This window comes from Electrophorus electricus, chromosome 22, assembly GCF_041902795.1.
Source record: "Electrophorus electricus isolate QZ-2024a chromosome 22, ASM4190279v1, whole genome shotgun sequence".
Lineage (NCBI taxonomy): Eukaryota > Metazoa > Chordata > Actinopteri > Gymnotiformes > Gymnotidae > Electrophorus > Electrophorus electricus.
In genome coordinates, this window is record NC_137518.1 from 757,501 (window position 1) to 777,500 (window position 20,000).

At 50.2% G+C, this 20,000-nt stretch overlaps 1 protein-coding gene across 9 annotated transcripts in view; it reads right to left on the minus strand.

Annotated features, from left to right (window-relative positions):
* Positions 1 to 20,000, minus strand: part of camta1b (calmodulin binding transcription activator 1b) — a 228,868-nt gene that overhangs the window by 29,160 nt on the left and 179,708 nt on the right. For 7 of the 9 annotated variants that reach the window (XM_081705222.1, XM_081705223.1, XM_081705221.1 and 4 more), the window contains 3 exons: positions 5,686 to 5,839; positions 3,235 to 3,375; positions 1 to 1,889 (listed from right to left, as the gene is read on the minus strand). The exon at positions 1 to 1,889 is cut by the window's left edge and continues 321 nt beyond it. In XM_081705222.1, coding sequence (XP_081561348.1) covers positions 1 to 1,889; positions 3,235 to 3,375; positions 5,686 to 5,839 — 2,184 coding nt within the window. The remainder of the gene's footprint in view (positions 1,890 to 3,234; positions 3,376 to 5,685; positions 5,840 to 20,000) is intronic. The other 2 variants (XM_081705228.1, XM_081705226.1) reach the window with 1 other exon arrangement.

Here is a 20,000-nt window from a genome sequence, read left to right on the forward strand (position 1 = left end):
CCCCACGCCCGCCACGCTGCCCCCTTCCACCGCTATGAAGTCGTTGATGAGATCCGAGAACTGGTTCCCGAAGGAGACGTCGAAGTGGTCCAGGTTGATCTCCATGGTGCCACCTCCGGCGGTCCCGCCGGAGGAAAGGCCCTGGTGGGCTGCCACGGTGCCGAACAGCCCCTGGACGAGGCCCGTGCCCTGCAGGAGCGGCTGTAGAGGCTGCTGTGGGCTCCCTGTCACACCGCTGCCATCGGTGCCGTTGCACAGGGCCCCGCCTCCGGCGCCCGCGTCCGCTGCTCCGCCGCCCGGCCCCAGGCCACTGCTCTCTGCCTGGCGGAGGTAGCGCTCAGTGGCCCCTCTGCCCTCGGCCTCGTTGCCCACACGAGGCCGCGGGTCTCTCTCCTCCTCCTGGCCTTCTGCGGCCTCGCGGCTGGCCGGCCTCTCCAGACGCTCCGCCTCCTCGTGTTCCTTGCTGGAGAAGCGGTTGGGGTACCGCATGAGCTGGAGCGCACCACCCTGACCGCACCTCTCAGCGGGGGAGCTGCCGTTGCAGGTGGAGGCGGCGTGCTGGCCTTGATGGGCATGGTGGAGGTGGTGGAGGTGGAGGTGCCCGTTGGCGTTGGTGGAGTCAGTCTTCACCACAGACAGGCCCATATAGGAGTCATGGGAGCTCGGAGCGGCTCCGCCGCTGTTCTGGTGGGCCTGGCTCTGTGTGGATTGCGGGGAGCCCTGCAGGTAGAATCTGGGCGAGTGGCCCTGCTGGGCCAAGGTCTGGCCGTAGCCCGCCGCCGACATCACGCTGGAGGAGAAGTCTTGCTTGGCGTCAATGGCGCTGAAGTCCATCTGCTCCAGAGTGGTGCTGGGGCTCAAGCCGCCGCCGGAGGGCAGCAGCGAGCCGGTGGCCGTCAGGGCCAGGGAGCTCTGGGCTGTGACCGCTGTGGAGGAGCTGGAGAGGCCCCCCCCGCTGCTCACCATCTCCCCCACCTGGTAGCCTCCGTCCTTGGCCAGCTGCTGCTCGAACGACGTGTCCTCCGTCTTGATGTTCTCGACGAGCGCAGCGTCGAAAGCGAAGTTGTTGTCGGCGAGCGGCGGAGAGCAGCCCACGCCACCGTTGCTGCAGCTGCTGGTGGCGCCGTTCTCCGTCTTCATCCCGTTCCCGCCGTACGTCTGGCCCTGCTTGGGGTTGTTCAGGAAGCAGTCTGGGTCAAAGTTCATGGTGGTCTCGGGAAGCTTGATGCTCCCCGACTCCAAGCTGCTGGACAAGGCGAGCTCTTCGGACACGCTGGCGGCCGAGAGCATGGCCAGACCTTCGCCGGACCCCACGTCGCCCAGCCCGACGCTCACAGCCCCCGGGAAAGCGAACTTGTGGGTGTCAGAGGTGACAGCCAGCACCAGGCTGCCGGAGGCTGCGTCAGGACCGAGGAGGCGAGCGCCAGGGTCGCCGCTCGGGGACATGCTGTAGACGGGGTCCCCGGCGACCTCCGACATGAAGACGGTGGCGGACTGCGACAGACTGCTCATGACCGAGGCCACGTGACCCATGCCGGTCACGACGGGGCTGTCGGCCACGTCCGGGTCGGAGTTTAGCCCACTGCTGATGGAGACGGGGGAACTCTGGGTGGTGTCGGGCACCTCCACCTGGTTGGTGGAGGACACCTCCATGCTGTTCTGATGGAGCAGAGCCGGTTTGGGGACCTTGCCGTTCCGCTTCCCGTCGGCTGCGGCCCGGGGGGTCTTGGCGGTCCCGTGGCCATGATCTGTCTGCCCCTCGGACACGTCACTGTTTTGCACCTCGGAGTGGCTGCTGCCGTAGGCTCCTCCCGTACGGGGCTCGACCTTCGGGGAGATGATGCGGTGTTTGGCACTGTTGCACTTGTGATGCAGACTGCTGCCAGCACCTGTACACACACACACACACACACACACACACACACACACACACACACACACACACACACACACACACATAAAACCTTTTGCACTTCTCTAGAACTTTGAATCTCTCTCTCTCTCTCTCTCTCTCTCTCTCTCTCTCTCTCTCTCTCTCATATGTAATAGTAGTTTCCAGAGAGACAGGACGTTTCAGGTTTCAGGTCCTTCACCTGGAATCATCTTCTTCTATTCAGGGTCTCTGTCTGAAACGTCCTGTTTCTCTGGAAACCTTGTGGACTTCACTACCATTCTGAAGGTTGCCACCTACTGACAGTAATCTGTATTGCATGGAAAAGGAAACAGGACCTGATCTGGAACGTTCTCCAGTGAATTACGTCAAAACGCAGCACTTCCGTATTTACTAAATGCGGAGGTCAAAACAGAGCTGAAATGAACCTGCTGTCCCTGTCCGTGAAATGCACGCCGCACCTGGGTGCTGATTACAAACCACGGACCTGCTGTGTAGCAGAGTTCATACGTGGCTGCGTTGCTTTGGGGCGGAGTGTCTGTTTAATATGTTTCCATCTCCTAATAAGTTCATTCACCTTCTGCTGCTTAATTCAACGAATAAGTCAGTGTGCGCTGTAATAAGTAATAAACGCTGTGTAATGTTTAAACTGTTTAACGCTGGAGCAGACGCCCAGTCCTGCAGCACTGCTATCCTACTGAACTCTCACTCTGAGCTGCAGCCGTTGGGTCAGAGCCGCTCGCTCTGATGGACTGCACAGTGTTCGGTGTTTGGTGAGCGGGCAAACCCGTTGGGGATGTCTAGACCTGGTGATAGAGAGATTTCTTCTAAAGAACAGAACGGTTCTGTAGAAAATGCTCCACTTGAGAGAGATCAGGAGTGGTCAGGAAAGTGCGTTTTCTTGAACATGATATGATTTCCTTCAGCAGAGGGGCTTTTATTTCACAGTAACAGTAACCTTTGATCTGTCTGATTGAAAGATATTATACAGCGGAGCCTCTTGTGCAATATTCCTCATGGTTGAGCTGTTTCATTTAAATGGTGTTTGGTGACAGTGATTCATCTCTATGAAATAAATACAGGCACTGATTTGTTTTACGGTGGATGTGTTTTACCACACGTAAAGCAAACGTCTCACGTGTACACCTCAGAAACATCCCACAGGAGTAGATGATGTCCTCTCAACTTGCTCTTGAATTTGCTTTTCTGCGTTCTTTTTTTTTTTTTTTTTAACCTTTATTTTGAAACCCTAACCTCACTTTCAACCTGCCCTCCAACCACACGTGAGCGGTGTGACCTCAGCTCTATCTGCCCCCTGCCTGCCTGGGAGGCGTGCCCCTTACCCAGGGTGCCTGTGCAGAGGCAGTTGTGGGTCCGGGGGGGCGGCTTGGTCTGGTGGCTGTCCAGGATCTGCTGCACCAGCTGCTCGGCCGAGAAGCCGGAGCTGCTGTTCCCATTGCTGCAAGTCCACTTGATGCCATGAACTGCCGGGAGAGAGGAGGAGACAGAGACGTCAGCCAGACAGCCACACAGACCGGCGGCAGCCTCGCCAGCGCCCCCTCTGACACTGCAGGAGAGAGACGCCCTCTCGCTCCCTGGCTGTTCTGTGTGTGCTCTGGTGTTCTGTTACATTATCTCCTAATAACTCCTACGCTCATACCCTGAGCTCTTCACACTAACACAGTAACAGCACTGTGGAGCTACACTTTCTCAATACCGTTAGGAGAACAAGAAACAAGAGACTTCCGTTTGTTTTTATGAAGATTTGGGAATTTTAAAAACATATTTCTTTATTCAAATAAATATTTAGTGCTTTCAGATCCCTTAAAATGATCCATTTCTCTAGCTTAACTGTTTATGTCTTTGAGTAAAATTAACATTTTTGTATGATTCTACTGACACATTTCTCCCAAATTCCAAATAAAAATATTTTCATTTAGATTTTTTATTTGAAGAAAATGACAATTGGTCAACAGTAAAAAGATAAAAAGTGTTTTCAGACCTCAAATGAGGAAACACGTTCATATTCGTGTTTAAAGAACAAATTGCTAATGTTTTACATCAATATGCGTTAAACAATCCAGATTTTCAGTCTCATCTTTGGTGTGATTAGGAGACGATAGTTTAGTTTGTTGTCGGCTCTGTTTCGGATCTTTGAAAACTGTTACGCTTTGTTCCTTTTCCATGCCCACATTTGTACCCAGTGTGAACATCTGCTGGCCAGCTTCAGGTAGTGCAGCTCCGTAACACGTCCTGTGCGAGCACCGATAGCCTCGTATTCCACGTGCTGACTGTGCAGTGTGGGGACTGGTAGTGCAGAGGAACTGCTGACAAGGACCTGGTCTCCATCGCCTTCTACCCTCAACTCCACATGCGTGGGGCCACGTACCCCACCAAGTGCCAACATTTCATAACCACAACAACTCTTTGCCACAGTCATATTAGCATTCGCCGAGAGAACGGCGGGCCTTAGTCGGCACAAACTATTTCCTGTGTGAAACTGGCGGAGAGAGGCGGAACGACAGCTGTAATCTATATGATAAAGGAAGGTTACGTGTACTCTCACCCTGAGTACTTCTCCAGAGTTCATATTTACAGTGTAATAGAGGTTGCCGGGGTGACGGATGCGAGCTCAGGTAGCTCTGGGTAGCTCGATAATGGTGTAATGCACGTGCAGCCCACTCCAGGGGCCACGTTTCAGCCGCGTATCCAGGGCAGAACCGACTCATTCAAAATGCATGACTTGGATATCGAGTAGCGGGGCAGAAGAGCTGGTGTATCCTCCTTATTTTCCCTGACTCGGTGAAAAAATATCGCCCGCAATACCATGGGTCGCCCTCTAGATGGCAGTATTGCACCACGGGCGACTCCGTGGCGGTCGGTGAGTGAGAGGCAGGGCTGAGAAGCGCTCGCCCTTTTCTTGTTGCCACGCGAGATCATGAAGTTAATGATGCAGTGAAGTGTGTTGAGACTTAAAAGTCACTCTGAGATGACAGACGTGTATACGCGCTACTGACGAAACTGGCCGTGAACGGCCACGCCCCCGGACTCTGCCGGCCCTCTGGGTCACAGCTGAAACTGGTGATTGGATTTTTTTCAGAGGTTTGCTGTGCGAGTTTCTCATTGTCTCTGAGGTGTCGTGCATGGTGGGTTCAGGGAGACTCAGACGTGGCCCTCAGACGTGACCCTCAGACGTGTTCCTCAGACGTGACCCTCAGACGTGTTCCTCAGACGTGACCCTCAGACGTGTTCCTCAGACGTGACCCTCACACGTGTTCCTCAGTCGTGACCCTCAGACGTGTTCCTCAGACGTGACCCTCAGACGTGTTCCTCAGACGTGTTCCTCAGATGTGACCCTCAGACGTGACCCTCAGACGTGTTCCTCAGACGTGTTCCTCAGACCTGTTCCTCAGACGTGACCCTCAGACGTGTTCCTCAGATGTGATCCTCGGATATGTCAGTGACAAACACTCTCTTTGGCAGTGCTGTGGAGCTACAGTGTGGCTCTGCCCCCCCAAAAAACCCACCACAAAAAACCCAAAACAACAACAACAGAAAAATGTCCCTGGACTTTAGACTTCTGACCCCCGTTTTCATGACAGCCAGTGGCTACCTTGGTGACGTTAGAGTTGCTCATCATGCGTGTGTTATATTATAACCTGTCATAACATGTTTATTTGGTGCAGGTCTGCGGGACTCGTGGTTCTATCCGGTGATACAGTCTGAACTTGGGTAGACGTGTGTGTGGGTGGGGCCTCTGATCTGTGCTGATCTGGGAGCGCGTGGTTACTCACACATGGGCTTCAGCTGGCTGATAAGCTCCTCCTTGGTCCACTTGGCCCACTCCTTCTTGTCCGTGTTGATGGAGCACAGGATAGGTCCACATGGCTTCCCACAATCCTCTATGGCTGGCACGTTCAGGTAGTGGACCAGCACAATGTCCGGGTTCTGGGGGTGAGAGCAGAGCTTGGGTGATGGGAAACAATGGAGAGAGAGAGAGAGAGAGAGAGAGAGAGAGAGAGAGAGAGAGAGAGAGGGAGAGAGAGAGGGAGAGAGGGAGAGAGAGAGAGGGAGAGAGAGGGAGAGAGAGAGAGAGAGAGGGAGAGAGAGGGAGAGAGAGAGAGAGAGAGAGGGAGAGAGAGAGAGGGAGAGGGAGAGAGAGAGAGAGAGAGGGAGAGAGAGAGAGAGAGAGAAGGAAACAGCTCTGATGAGATGAAAGACTGGGCATAACGAGACAAGAGAGAACAGGGGAGGCAGTCAAACGAGACAAAAGAGAGCAGAAAGCGAAAAGGAAGAAGAGTGGTGATAGGTCAAAGGTCGTCACTTAATGGAGAGAGAGAGCAGTTCGTCCCCTCACTGGTCTACGAGAGGAAAGGAAGGTCTCCTGCTGAATAAACGGGGGACGCGGGGACACAGGGATGCGGAGATGCGGGGACGCGGGGACATGGGGACGCGGGGACTCGGAGACGTGGGGACGTGGGGACTCGGGGACGCAGGGACTCGGGGACGTGGGGACGCGGGGACTCGGGGACGTGGGGACGCGGGGACTCGGGGACGCGGGGACGCAGGGATGCGGGGACTCGGGGACGCGGAGACGCAGGGATGCGGAGATGCAGGGACGCAGGGACGTGGGGACGCGGGGACTCGGGGACGCGGAGACGCGGGGACGTGGGGACTCGGGGACGCGGGGATGCGGGGACTCGGGGACGCGGGGACTCGGGGACGAGGGGACTCGGAGACGTGGGGACTCGGGGATGCAGGGATGCGGAGATGCAGGGACACGGGGACTCGGGGACGCAGGGACGCGGGGAGCTCTCCTTAGCTGCCTTGCTACAGAAGCAACAATAACGAGCACAGTGGCGCCCCCTAACAAACTCGTGAGCACTGCGAGCTGTCGGAGGATCCAGAAACCATACAGTGGCAGGGAGGGTTGATCTGTGTTCAGAGTGCACACACACACACACACACACACACACACACACACACACACACACACACACACACATAAACAGACACACTCACTCACACACACACACACACACACACACACACATAAACAGACACACTCACTCACACACACACTCACACACACACACACACACACACACACACATAAACAGACACACTCACACACACTCACACACACACACATACATACATGCGCGTGCACACACACACACACACACACACACACACACACATGCACACACATACACACACACACAGACACACACACACACACACACATTGTAGATTCTGTCAGAAGTAGATGGGTCTAGAGTATCTGAAGTTTTGTCAATGGTAAGTGGTCGATAAATTCTCCCTGTTGCTGGTGTGTGCGGTCTCCACCCCTACACCATCAATCTGTTCCTGCTATCTCTGTCTCTTTTCCTCACACACACACACACACACATACACACACACACACACACACACACACTCTCAGGCACTGATACCCTCAATCACACACAGGGATGACATTGTGAGTTTTGGGGGAGTCATATCAACAGGGTAAACCATATAAACGCACACTTCTTTCTCACATCATTCATAATGTCTCCGTCTTTTCATAGGTGATGTAGGAATAACACCCAAGGTGAGAGAGTTTGCTAATCTCCACCTCCACCAGAGTGTTCACCTCCACCAGAGTTCACCTCCACCAGAGTGTTCACCTCCACCAGAGTGTTCACCTCCACCAGAGGGTTCACCTCCACCAGAGAACCAACCTCCATCAGAGAACCAACCTCCATCAGAGGGTTCACCTCCACCAGAGAGCCTCTCTGACCTTGTTTTTCTGTAGTACACTGTTTCTCCATCACCCCTCCACCCTTCCTCCACCTCTCCATCTCCCCTCCACCACCCCTCACTGTGGGCCAGACTGAGCTCCACCCTCCTCACGCTCTGTCCAGTGCTCATATTAGCATTATAATGTCGTAGAGTTTAGGCGAAGGGTTTGGAGTGCCCAGACAGACACTGATGAATATTTCAAGGAGTTTGCACATACTTACAGTGGACTTGAACAAGCCAGGCACAGTTCATCTCCATCTCAAACAATAATGAAATTGGACAGGTAGTTTTGCCCTTATGTAGGTTAAACATCATTATTCGTGCTTTCAAAGTACATATTTACTGATTTCTGACTTTGACAGCAGGGCAGGGGCGTGTGAAACACTGTCTTGTCAGGGAGCTCCAGTGTCCCAAGTCTGTAACCTGCCTCCCAGGTCCATAATGTTGTGTGGATTACATGGTGATGTAACTAATAGGGTATTGATGTGCTGTTCTGGGAACAGCAGACCAGTGTGGCCCACGGTCTCTGAGCCCTTGAGACGCTGTGCATGGGCGTACTCACTCTGCTGAAACAGCAGAATGGGACGGAGACCAGCTGGGGGTGTACATGAGTGGAGCATGTTTAACACCCGTTCTGTAGGATTAACACCGGTTCTGTAGGATTAACACCGGTTCTGTACGATTAACACCCGTTCTGTACGATTAACACCGGTTCTGTACGATTAACACCGGTTCTGTAGGATTAACACCGGTTCTGTACGATTAACACCCGTTCTGTACGATTAACACTGGTTCTGTAGGATTAACACCCGTTCTGTAGGATTAACACCGGTTCTGTAGGATTAACACCGGTTCTGTAGGATTAACACCCGTTCTGTAGGATTAACACCGGTTCTGTAGGATTAACACCAGTTCTGTACGATTAACACCCGTTCTGTAGGATTAACACCGGTTCTGTACGATTAACACCGGTTCTGTAGGATTAACACCGGTTCTGTAGGATTAACACCCGTTCTGTAGGATTAACACCGGTTCTGTACGATTAACACCGGTTCTGTAGGATTAACACCCGTTCTGTAGGATTAACACCGGTTCTGTACGATTAACACCGGTTCTGTAGGATTAACACCGGTTCTGTACGATTAACACCGGTTCTGTAGGATTAACACCCGTTCTGTAGCATTAACACCGGTTCTGTACGATTAACACCCGTTCTGTAGCATTAACACCGGTTCTGTACGATTAACACCGGTTCTGTTCTGGATCTGTTCTTGTCACGGAACACACTCCCTCCCCCATGAGTCACGTGGTACGGGGGGTTCACCATAGTTTGATGGCACACACCTGTGCAGGGGTTGATGTTAAGTGTTCCTCTGACTATTTAGACCCCCGCCTCTGTGTGTGCCTTGTCGTTGGTCATTGTTATCGTTAGGGGTTGATGTTAAGTGTTCCTCTGACTATTTAGACCCCCGCCTCTGTGTGTGCCTTGTCGTTGGTCATTGTTATCGTTAGTGTTATTGTGTGTGTAGCCAATATTAGCCTGATATGTCGTTGTTCTTGTCTACTGTTCGTTGTTGTGTGAGTGCCGCAAGTGTCATCAATGTTTTGTCTCATTAAACGTCTCACTAAGTCAAGGGAGTCTGTGCGTCCTGTGGCACTCGGGCCGATGTTACAGTTCTGGTTCTGTTGTGGCCCTGCTGTTTCAGTCCAGCCTGGGTATTAATATCCATTATAATTAAGTTAAATTTATATAAATAAAGAATCAGGAATAAATAATGAATTAAATAAAGAAAGAAAAGGTTTTGAGTTCTTTTCTCTCCCTCAGTGGGAGAGCCGCTGTTGCTCACGGCAACCTGGACTTACTGCTGTAGCTTGGCAACAGGTCTCTGTAATCACCCACGCACACACGCGCATGCGCACACACACACACACACACACACACACACACACACACACACACACACACACAGTGGAACAATTCAGATGACAATTCTTGTTTCATATAAAGAAACACAGCAGATGATAAAACCTTGTGCAACATATGACCATATAAGTCTGGTGAGAGAGAGAGAGAGAGTGTGTGTGTGTGTGTGTGTGTGTGTGTGTGAGTGTGTAAGTACATTGCTCCAGGCTGTGTTTAATAGCTACAGAGTGTGTGTGTGATGGTACTGCGTGTCCATCATTAAGCAGAACCCAGTACACACCCTCTCATATGCTGTCTCTCTCTCTCACACACTCACACACACACACACACACACTCACACACACACACACACTCACACACACACACACACACACACACACACACACACACACAGGTGCTCTTTATGCACACGGACACACAGGTGTGTGTTTGAAGGCGCTATATTAAGCACTGTGGAGTAGGCCCTCCTCACCTGTACCTGCCCCACCCAGCCCAGCTGACCCCGCCCCACACCTGCTCCGCCCAGCCCAGCTGACCCCGCCCCACACCTACTCCGCCCAGCCCAGCTGGGCCGCCCCAGACCTGCTCCTCCCAGCCCAGCTGACCCCACCCCACACCTGCTCCGCCCAGCCCAGCTGACCCCGCCCCACACCTGCTCCGCCCAGCCCAGCTGACCACGCCCCACACCTGCTCCGCCCAGCCCAGCTGACCCCGCCCCACACCTGCTCCGCCCAGCCCAGCTGACCACGCCCCACACCTGCTCCGCCCAGCCTAGCTGACCCCGCCCCACACCTGCTCCGCCCAGCCTAGCTGAGCCTTCGTTATCATGGTGAATATGATTACAGGCACTGGGGAGAACACCCACCCCAGACAGGTCTGACACATTTCACCCCCCAACACACACACACGCACATGCACACACACTCACACACGCACATGCACACACACACACACACTCACACGCACACGCACATACACAACTTTCTCGATGTAAAAAAAGTGCCCAGTCGATAGGATTCAGACGTTTAACCTGCAATCTTCCATCGTCTGTAATGGAATAACAGAAGAGCTCTCAGGTCTGGGCTGGCTGGAGAGAGTGCAGTGCCATGGCTCACCCTTAGGGGGCAGTGTGGCTTGCCAAGACCAGCCAATCCTCAAAATATGATTTGATGGCTTATGAAGAGCAAAACCTTTATCCAACAAACAGAGAAAGAGATCAAGAAGAAAACAGATGTGGTAAGGGCGTCTCCCAACTTCCTGGCGGGCATTTCCCAATTTCCTAATGGGCATTTTTGTCATTTTGTAATTCAGAAGCTACAATTATGCAAACATGAAGATTTTCTCTCTCCTTTTCTCAGCCTCTCATCTCTCCCTCTTTTATACGCACACACACACACAGATCCCGACAGGCATCTGCCATGGGGAATAGAGATCGCGTTTAAACACACGGTTAGCTGAGCTGAAGCAGAGACTAGCTGCGGTCTCTTCTGTGTCGTAATAGGAAATTAATTGAGGATATCAGTGTGGCATTAATCATTAAAGCACTGATGCTGAGAAGGCACTTTGTGGAGCACAAGTCACAGCGACACGCTCACATTAAAAGTTTACCACGGAAAGGAACGGGAGGTGGTGCTGGGGGGTGTGTGAGAGATGTTTGGCTTTGTGGAATCAGTATGTGTGGAGATATCGTGTGGCTTGGCGTGGTTGTGAATGCCAACTCGCGCTTTTATCTTGCAGTAGAAAAGTTGTTCTGGGATCAGCATTACGAATGTCCAGAGCACATGGCCCGTGTCTGTCGTTAACACTTCACACCTGCACTAAATGTGCCTCAGACTAGTGCAAAATGGTAAATGAGCTATTTTCAATTATTTTCAATTATTTTCAATTATAATCTTTCAGTATTGATATGATATTATTGTGAAATTAGGGATGTGTGTAGGTGTAGTAGGATGAACTTTTACTGCATTGAAAATGCTGAGGAGAATTCATGTATACACACACACACACACACACACACACACACACACACATACACATTAACACACACACACACACACACACACATTAACACACTCACACACATTAACACACACACACACACACACACACACACACATACACATTAACACACTCACACACATTAACACACACACACACACACACACACACATACACATTAACACACTCACACACATTAACACACACACACACACACACACACACACATACACATTAACACACTCACACACATTGACACACACACACACACACACATACACATTAACACACTCACACACATTAACACACACACACACACACACACACACACATACCCATTAACACACACACACACACACACATACACATTAACACACTCACACACATTAACACACACACACACACACACACACACACACATACACATTAACACACTCACACACATTAACACACACACACACACACACACACACACATACACATTAACACACTCACACACATTAACACACACACACACACACACACACACACACACACACACACATGCTCTTTTGACATCTTTTTTTTACATGATGAGGGACTAACTTTCAGGTAGCGTGATGAGGAGGAAGAAAAACAAACATCAGTCTCCAAATGGTTTTGTGATTGTGTGTGTGTGTGTGTGTGTGTGTGTGTGTGTGTGTGTGTGTGTGTGAGAGAGAGAGAGAGAGAGAGAGGGAGAGAGAGAGAACAGTGGGGTCTCCATTTGTAACTGTCTGTATTTCACAGGCTAATTTGTTTACACCAGTAATACAATGTGAGATTTAGTATGAGGGGAGCAAAGAGAGAAAGAGAGAAAGAAAGAAAGAAAGAGAGAAAGAGAGAATGAGAGAAAGAGAGAAAGAGAGAATGAGAGAAAGAGAGAATGAAAGAGAGAATGAGAGAATGAGAGAAAGAGAGAATGAGAGAATGAGAAAAAGAGAGAATGAGAGAATGAGAGAGAAAGAGAGAAAGAGAGAAAGAGAGAATGAGAGAAAGTGAGAAAGAGAGAATGAGAGAATGAAAGAGAGAATGAGAGAATGAGAGAAAGAGAGAAAGAGAGAATGAGAGAATGAGAAAAAGAGAGAATGAGAGAGAGAGAGAAAGAGAGAAAGAGAGAAAGAGAGAATGAGAGAAAGAGAGAATGAAAGAGAGAAAGAGAATGAGAGAAAGAGAGAAAGAGAGAATGAGAGAATGAGAAAAAGAGAGAATGAGAGAATGAGAGAGAGAGAATGAGAGAAAGAGAGAAAGAGAGAATGAGAATGAGAGAAAGAAGAGAGAGAGAAGAGAGAATGAGAGAGAGAATGAGAGAGAGAGAGATAGAGAGAGAAGGAGAGAGAAAAGAGAATGAGAGAATGAATGAGAGAAAGAGAAAGAGAGAGAGAAGAAAGAGAGAAGGGTCTGAATGTGAAATACAAATATCCAATATACATATATATAATAATACCATATATAGCAATACTATATATAATAACACTGTATATAATACTATATATAATACCATATATAATAATGTCATATATAGTAATACTATATGTAATAATACCTTATATAATAATACCATATATAATACTATATAAATAATACTATACATAATACCATATATAATAATACTATATAATAACACCATATGTAATACTACCATATATAGTAATACTATATATAATAATTCCATATCAGACCCACTGTCACCATGTCTTGTATATTAAAATAAACAGAGGGAGGACGAATGTGGGAACAGCATTCCCACACTGACTGTGTTACTGACGCTACAGCTTTTCATATCCACATACAACATTTATGAGAGAGACACAATCCAGTGGACAGTGCAGTCAGTGATGTCTCTCTCTGTCTCTGTTCCTCCATCACACAGACACAACCCTGTGGACAGTGAGGTCAGGGAGGTCCAGCTACCCATGAAACGTTTTCTAATCGACCTTCAGTTCAGGCTGCAGCACATGGAGATCCCCAATGTGTATGTGTGTGTGTGAGTCTGTTTCTGCATGTGTGTTTGTGTGTGTGTGTGTGTCTGTGTGTGTTTGTGTGCGTTTGTGTGTGTCTGTGTATGTACACACGCACACGGACATGCACACACAGTGACGCTAAGCTCAAACATATGGGCAGCCAGTAAACCCCCCCATCTCCCTCTCATCGATTTTCCTTCTGTAATAAAAAAGGTCAAAAGGTGGAGAGAGGAGGAGAGGAGAGGAGAGGAGGAGAGGAGAGGAGGAGAGGAGGAGAGGTGAGGAGGAGAGGAGAGGAGAGGAGAGGAGAGGAGAGGAGAGGAGGAGAGGAGGAGAGGTGAGGAGGAGAGGTGAGGAGGAGAGGAGAGGAGGAGGGGAGAGGAGAGGAGAGGAGAGGAGGAGAGGTGAGGAGGAGAGGAGAGGGGAGAAGAGAGGAGAGGAGAGGAGAGGAGGAGAGGAGAGGAGGAGAGGAGAGGAGAGGAGAGAGGAGAGGAGAGAGGAGAGGAGAGGAGAGGAGGAGAGGAGGAGAGGAGAGGAGAGGAGAGGAGGAGAGAGGAGAGGAGAGGAGGAGAGGAGAGGAGTAGAGGAGGAGAGGAGAGGAGGAGAGGAGAGGAAGAGAGAGGAGGAGAGGAGAGGAGGAGAGAGGAGGAGATGAGTAGCTGTGCAGATTACGTGGATCTGTATGTGGACACGAGGAACTGCTGCAAAACAAAATGCTTACTGGCCTAAGAGAGTGAGAGATAGAGAGAGAAAGAGAGAGCGAGAGAGAGAGAGAGAGAGCGAGCGTGGCGGGTGTGACAGCCTTTTAACTGCTTCATTACCGTAATTAATTTGCTCTCTATTCAATTAGCGTTGGGGCCATTGTGATGTTTTTCAGCAATTCTCCAGACCACACCCCTATCCCTCCCTCTCACTCTCTCTCTCTCTCTGCATTGTGCCCTTGGGACAGACATCTATACCCAAAGGCCAAGACCAAACCAAACTCATTGTATCTCCTGACAAACTCACTGTAGCTCCAGACAAACAGCTGCTATTAACGCAATGGTGCAGACCTCACTATGTTAGGGTGAAGTGAACTCAGATGTAGTGTGAGAAGAGTGTTTTGACAGCTTTTCATCATCAGCAGACAGAGTTCTGTCCTCCACAATCACGCACTGACTGTCAGGCTGCTGTGCTCCATGCTGTCCAGGTCTCACATGTCCACCATTTCTCTCCTCTGTGGGCTCATCTGCTTTTCTCTGTCTGTGTGTGTGTGTGTGTGTGTGTGTGTGTGTGAGACAGAGAGAGAGAGTGTGTGTGTGTGTGCATGTGTGTGTGTGTGTAAGACAGGGAGAGAGAGAGTGTGTGTGTTTGTGTGTGTGTGTGAGTATGTCTGTGGGAGTGTGTGTGTGAGACAGAGAGAGAGTGTGTGTGTGTGCATGTGTGTGTGTGTGAGTGTGTGTGTGTAAGACAGAGAGAGAGAGAATGTGTATGTTTGTGTGCGAGTGTGTGTATGAGACAGAGAGAGAGAGTGTATGTTTGTGTGTGAGTGTGTGTGTGTGAGTATGTCTGTGAGAGTGTGTGTGTGTGAGACAGAGAGCGAGAATGTGTATGTTTGTGTGTGAGTGTGTGTGTGTGAGTATGTGAGAGTGTGTGTGTGAGACAGAGAGAGAGAGAGTGTGTATGTTTGTGTGTGAGTGTGTGTGTGTGTGTGAGTATGTCTGTGAGAGTGTGTGTGAGAGACAGAGAGCAAGAATGTGTATGTTTGTGTGTGAGTGTGTGTGTGAGACAGAGAGAGCGAGAGTGTGTGTGTTTGTGTGTGAGTGTGTGTGTGTTTACTCAGCTAGCGGTTGAAGGCAGACTTGTCCTTGAGAAAAAATGGAAGGTTACCAAGGGTTCAGCTTCAGTAAGGTTCCTTTGAAAAGTGAGTTGGGGGAAAAGCCTCTTAGATGATCCCGGGATGTTTGGGTGGATGTGTGTGAATGCGTCTCACTCTACACACAAACACACCATCCACCAGCTCATATTCTCAATTCTGATCTTTGAGTGTTTTCTGTGGTTGAGTTCAGCGCAACCCTGAAGACTTGAAACATCGTCTTACTGCAGACGACACCTGAACGTTAAGCCTGAACACCAGGCCAAGACTACAGCGTCCAGGGAGCCAGAACGCAGGCAGAAGGGTCAACAGAAGAATGAAACAGACAGAGGTGAAGGAAAGATGGAAAGAGAAAGAAAAATGAATAAAGAGAAAGAACAGAGCAACAATGAAAAATAAAAGAAAGAAAATTAAGAAAACATTAATTAAAGAAGAAAGCCACAGGAAGCAGACACCCAGGAAGCAGACACTCAGGAAGCAGACACTCAGGAAGCAGACACACAGGAAGCAGACACTCAGGAAGCAGACACACAGGAAGCAGACACTCAGGAAGCAGACACACAGGAAGCAGACACTCAGGAAGCAGACACCCAGGAAGCAGACACCCAGGAAGCAGACACTCAGGAAGCAGACACACAGGAAGCAGACACTCAGGAAGCAGACACTCAGGAAGCAGACACTCAGGAAGCAGACACTCAGGAAGCAGACACACAGGAAGCAGACACTCAGGAAGCAGACACACAGGAAGCAGACACTCAGGAAGCAGACACTCAGGAAGCAGACACCCAGGAAGCAGACACTCAGGAAGCAGACACACAGGAAGCAGACACCCAGGAAGCAGACACTCAGGAAGCAGACACACAGGAAGGTCCTCTAGACTATGCAGTATATTGTGTGCATACTCAGTAGTGTCACGGTCATGGAGGGCCATAAATAACGTCCCCCTCAGGAAACAGTGGTGACGGATGGCACTCGGACCAGCGCCACCTGGGACGGCAGTGCTGACTCACGCACGTCCCTCACCTGCACGCCGGGTCACCCCAAACATCTCAACGCACAAGTGAGAGACAACGACTGCCTTGATTTGGAAACCCTGGAGTGGGGGAGGGGGTGCAGGTGGGACGGGGGGGCGGTTGATAGGTGAGTGATGTGCTCCTCAACCTCTGTGTCTGTTCTGGACACTTTGTGTGACCTTCTTCTGTTCTTCTGTTGACTTTAAAATAGATCATGTTGGCAAATGTGCTTTTCCTTATGAATAAATTTGTGCTCCCTCCACCAAGCGTCTCCCTTTTTTCGCCTCTCAGCTCGAAATGTCTCCTCTGTCATGATATACTGCAACTTTTAGCTTTTCCCAGACATTCCTGTGACAAGCATGACACACAGCAGAGTGTGAGGTTCATGGGGACTGTGAATGGCAGGCAAAACTGTAAAGCACTTGTGTGTGTGTGTGTGTGTGTGTGTGTGTGTGTGTGTGTGTATGCATGTGTGTGTGGGTGTATTTGTGTGGTTCATGCATGTGTGTGTGGATATGGACAGCGCTATGTGAGACACACTAAACAGGCGTCTGTTTCAGAACCGTGGACAGCGCCCTGCTACAAACACCGTCCGGTGCCTGGTTCAGCGCCACGTACAGCTCTCTGTGACCCACACTCACCACTGCCTGGTTCAGAACCATGGACAGCTCTCTGTGACCCACACTCACCACTGCCTGGTTCAGAACCACGGACAGCTCTCTGTGACCCACACTCACCACTGCCTGGTTCAGAACCACGGACAGCTCTCTGTGACCCACACTCACCACTGCCTGGTTCAGAACCACGGACAGCTCTCTGTGACCCACACTAACCACCGCCTGGTTCAGAACCACAGATAGTGCTCTGTGCCCCACACTAATCGGTGCCTGGTTAAATTGTTCATATGACCACGCTGTCCTTCCTGTCTCATCAGTGCCCCTAGTGCAGTTCCAACACTGCCCTTCCACTGAACAGTTATAACACTAGTGTGTGCTCCAGAGTCTTACCCATGCTGTATTATTGACAGCTACTCCCTTGTGAAGTCAGAGCTGGAATGATGCTGGTGTTGGGTGGGTATGCGCTGAGGGGGAGAAGTGTCCACACATTCATCATTTGCTTGCTAGTCTACGCACAGCTCCAGTAAACACTGGCAGTGGTGCAGAGCCGCTCAGATGCACATATGCCACACGGTGATGTTTAACCTCCGCTCCTTCTGTTTCTCTCGTGGGTGTATTTACGGATCGCATAGGACCACCATCCTCTGGTGCTCAATAATCCGGGTGTCCAATCTCACGCAAAAAATGTCTGTCTGGCTGCAGGGTCTTAGTGCCAGCCAGGCTCACGGACAGCTGACCCAGCTCTTCAGATGTGGGAAGACAGAATGGAATTAATCATGCTATAGAATAAAACCTTCACCAGCTCTGGTGATGATTCGGACCAGATTGCAGCTGCACAGTGACTTTTTGAGTCCACTGAGTGTTCATGTACTCCTGTGTGTGTCCTAGAGGCACAGAGCTGGCAGATGTTAGTGGATGAACTGCATTAGTGTGTGAAAACTCATCTATGGTTTAGCGACAGTGAAAAAAAAAAAGAGTTTGAATCTTAAAGCATCTAGAAGAACCACGTCGATATGTTGAAGATCAGTGTGACAACACTGTGCTGGCTGGGAATGTCTGCAGAGGGAAGCTACCGCAAGGGCTGGCTGTAGTCAGAGGAGCGTGAACAGCAGAGAAAGAGAGGATGAGAGGATGAGAGGATGAGAGAGAGAGAGAGAGAGAATGAGAGAAAGAGAGGATGAGAAAAAGAGAAAATGAGAGGATGAGGGGATGAGAGATTAGAAAAGAGGAGAGAAAGGATGAGCAGAACGTGGGAATTGCTTCCTTTTGATCATTCCGAATGCAACTGAAAGTACATCAGAGCAGAGTGAGGCAGACCTCCGGGCCAGAGAGGAACCCACAGAACACTGATAAACAATCTGGGTTGTTTAGTTTGAACATTTCCTTTCTACGCTGCTTCACAAGAAAAAGCTTCCTGTTTTAACTGTGGGTGTATAGACATCCTCTGTACACACACACACCACATGGTCCTCCATACAATCCCCCATCACCTAAAAATGTGAAGAGTTGCTGTTGATAAGGAATGAGCTGGATAGGAGAGAGAGAGAGAGAGAGAGAGAGAGAGAGAGAGAGAGAGAGAGAGAGAGAGAGAGAGACAGAGAGAGAGGGGAAGAGGGAGAGATACAGAGAGAGAAAGAGGGAGAGAGACAGAGAGAGAGAGAGAAAGAGAGAGAGAGGGAGTGAGACAGAAAAATAAAAATGGAGAGACAGAGAGAGAAAGACTGTGAGGATGAGGTGTTCTCTCCTGCTGACTGGGTTGTGGGTACACACACACACACCCACTGCAATCAATCCTGCAGTTCTGGCAGGCCACGTGGAGAGAGAAAACTCCCCATAAATCTTACCATCACTCTCTGTCTGCTCACATGATGTGCTGATGTGTGGTGCTGTGAGCTCAGCCCTCCCCAGCCCCTCCCCCTTCCACAGCCCCTCCCCCTTCCCCAGCCCCTCCCCCATCCCTCCCACCTACCTCAGCTCTGTTTAACCACCACTCACCATATTGTTCATTCACTCTGCAGCTCCTGCCTTACACATGGAATATGGGAACAGACACACTCACACACACTCACACACACACTCACACACACACACACACTCACATTCACACTTATACACTCACACACACACACACACACACACACACACACTCACACACACACACTCACACACACACACACACACACTCACACACACACACACTAACACACACACACTCACATTCACACTTACACACTCACACACACACACACACACACTCACACACACACACACACACACACACACACACACTCACATTCACACTTACACACTCACACACACACACACACTCACACATTAACACACACACACTCACACTTACACACTCACACACACACACACACTCACACACACACACACTCACACACACTCACATTCACACTTACACACTCACACACACACACACACACAGACTCACACACACACACTCACACACACACACACTAACACATTCACACTTACACACTCACACACACACACACACACACACACACACTCACATTCACACTTACACACTCACACACACACTCACACACACACACACACACACACACACACAGAACTCTGCCTCTGGCAATCAAAAGTAAATACAGGTTGGAAAGAGAAGGAGCGAGAGACAGGGAGATAGAGAGAGGATCCTTATTCTCTTCTTCAATCTGTGCTAACCTTATCACTCCCCTCCCCTGGCCTCATTCATCACACTCGTCTGTGTTTCAGGCTCGGTGGAGCTGTTTGGGAGGCCAGAACTCACACGCTTTACAGCACAGGAACGACCAGCCAAGCTGCATGTGTTTGTACAGAGCACGGAGGAGACACAGCTGAGCACAGAGGAGACACAGCTGAACACGGAGGAAACACAGCTGAGCATGGAGGAGACACAGTTGAACACGGAGGAG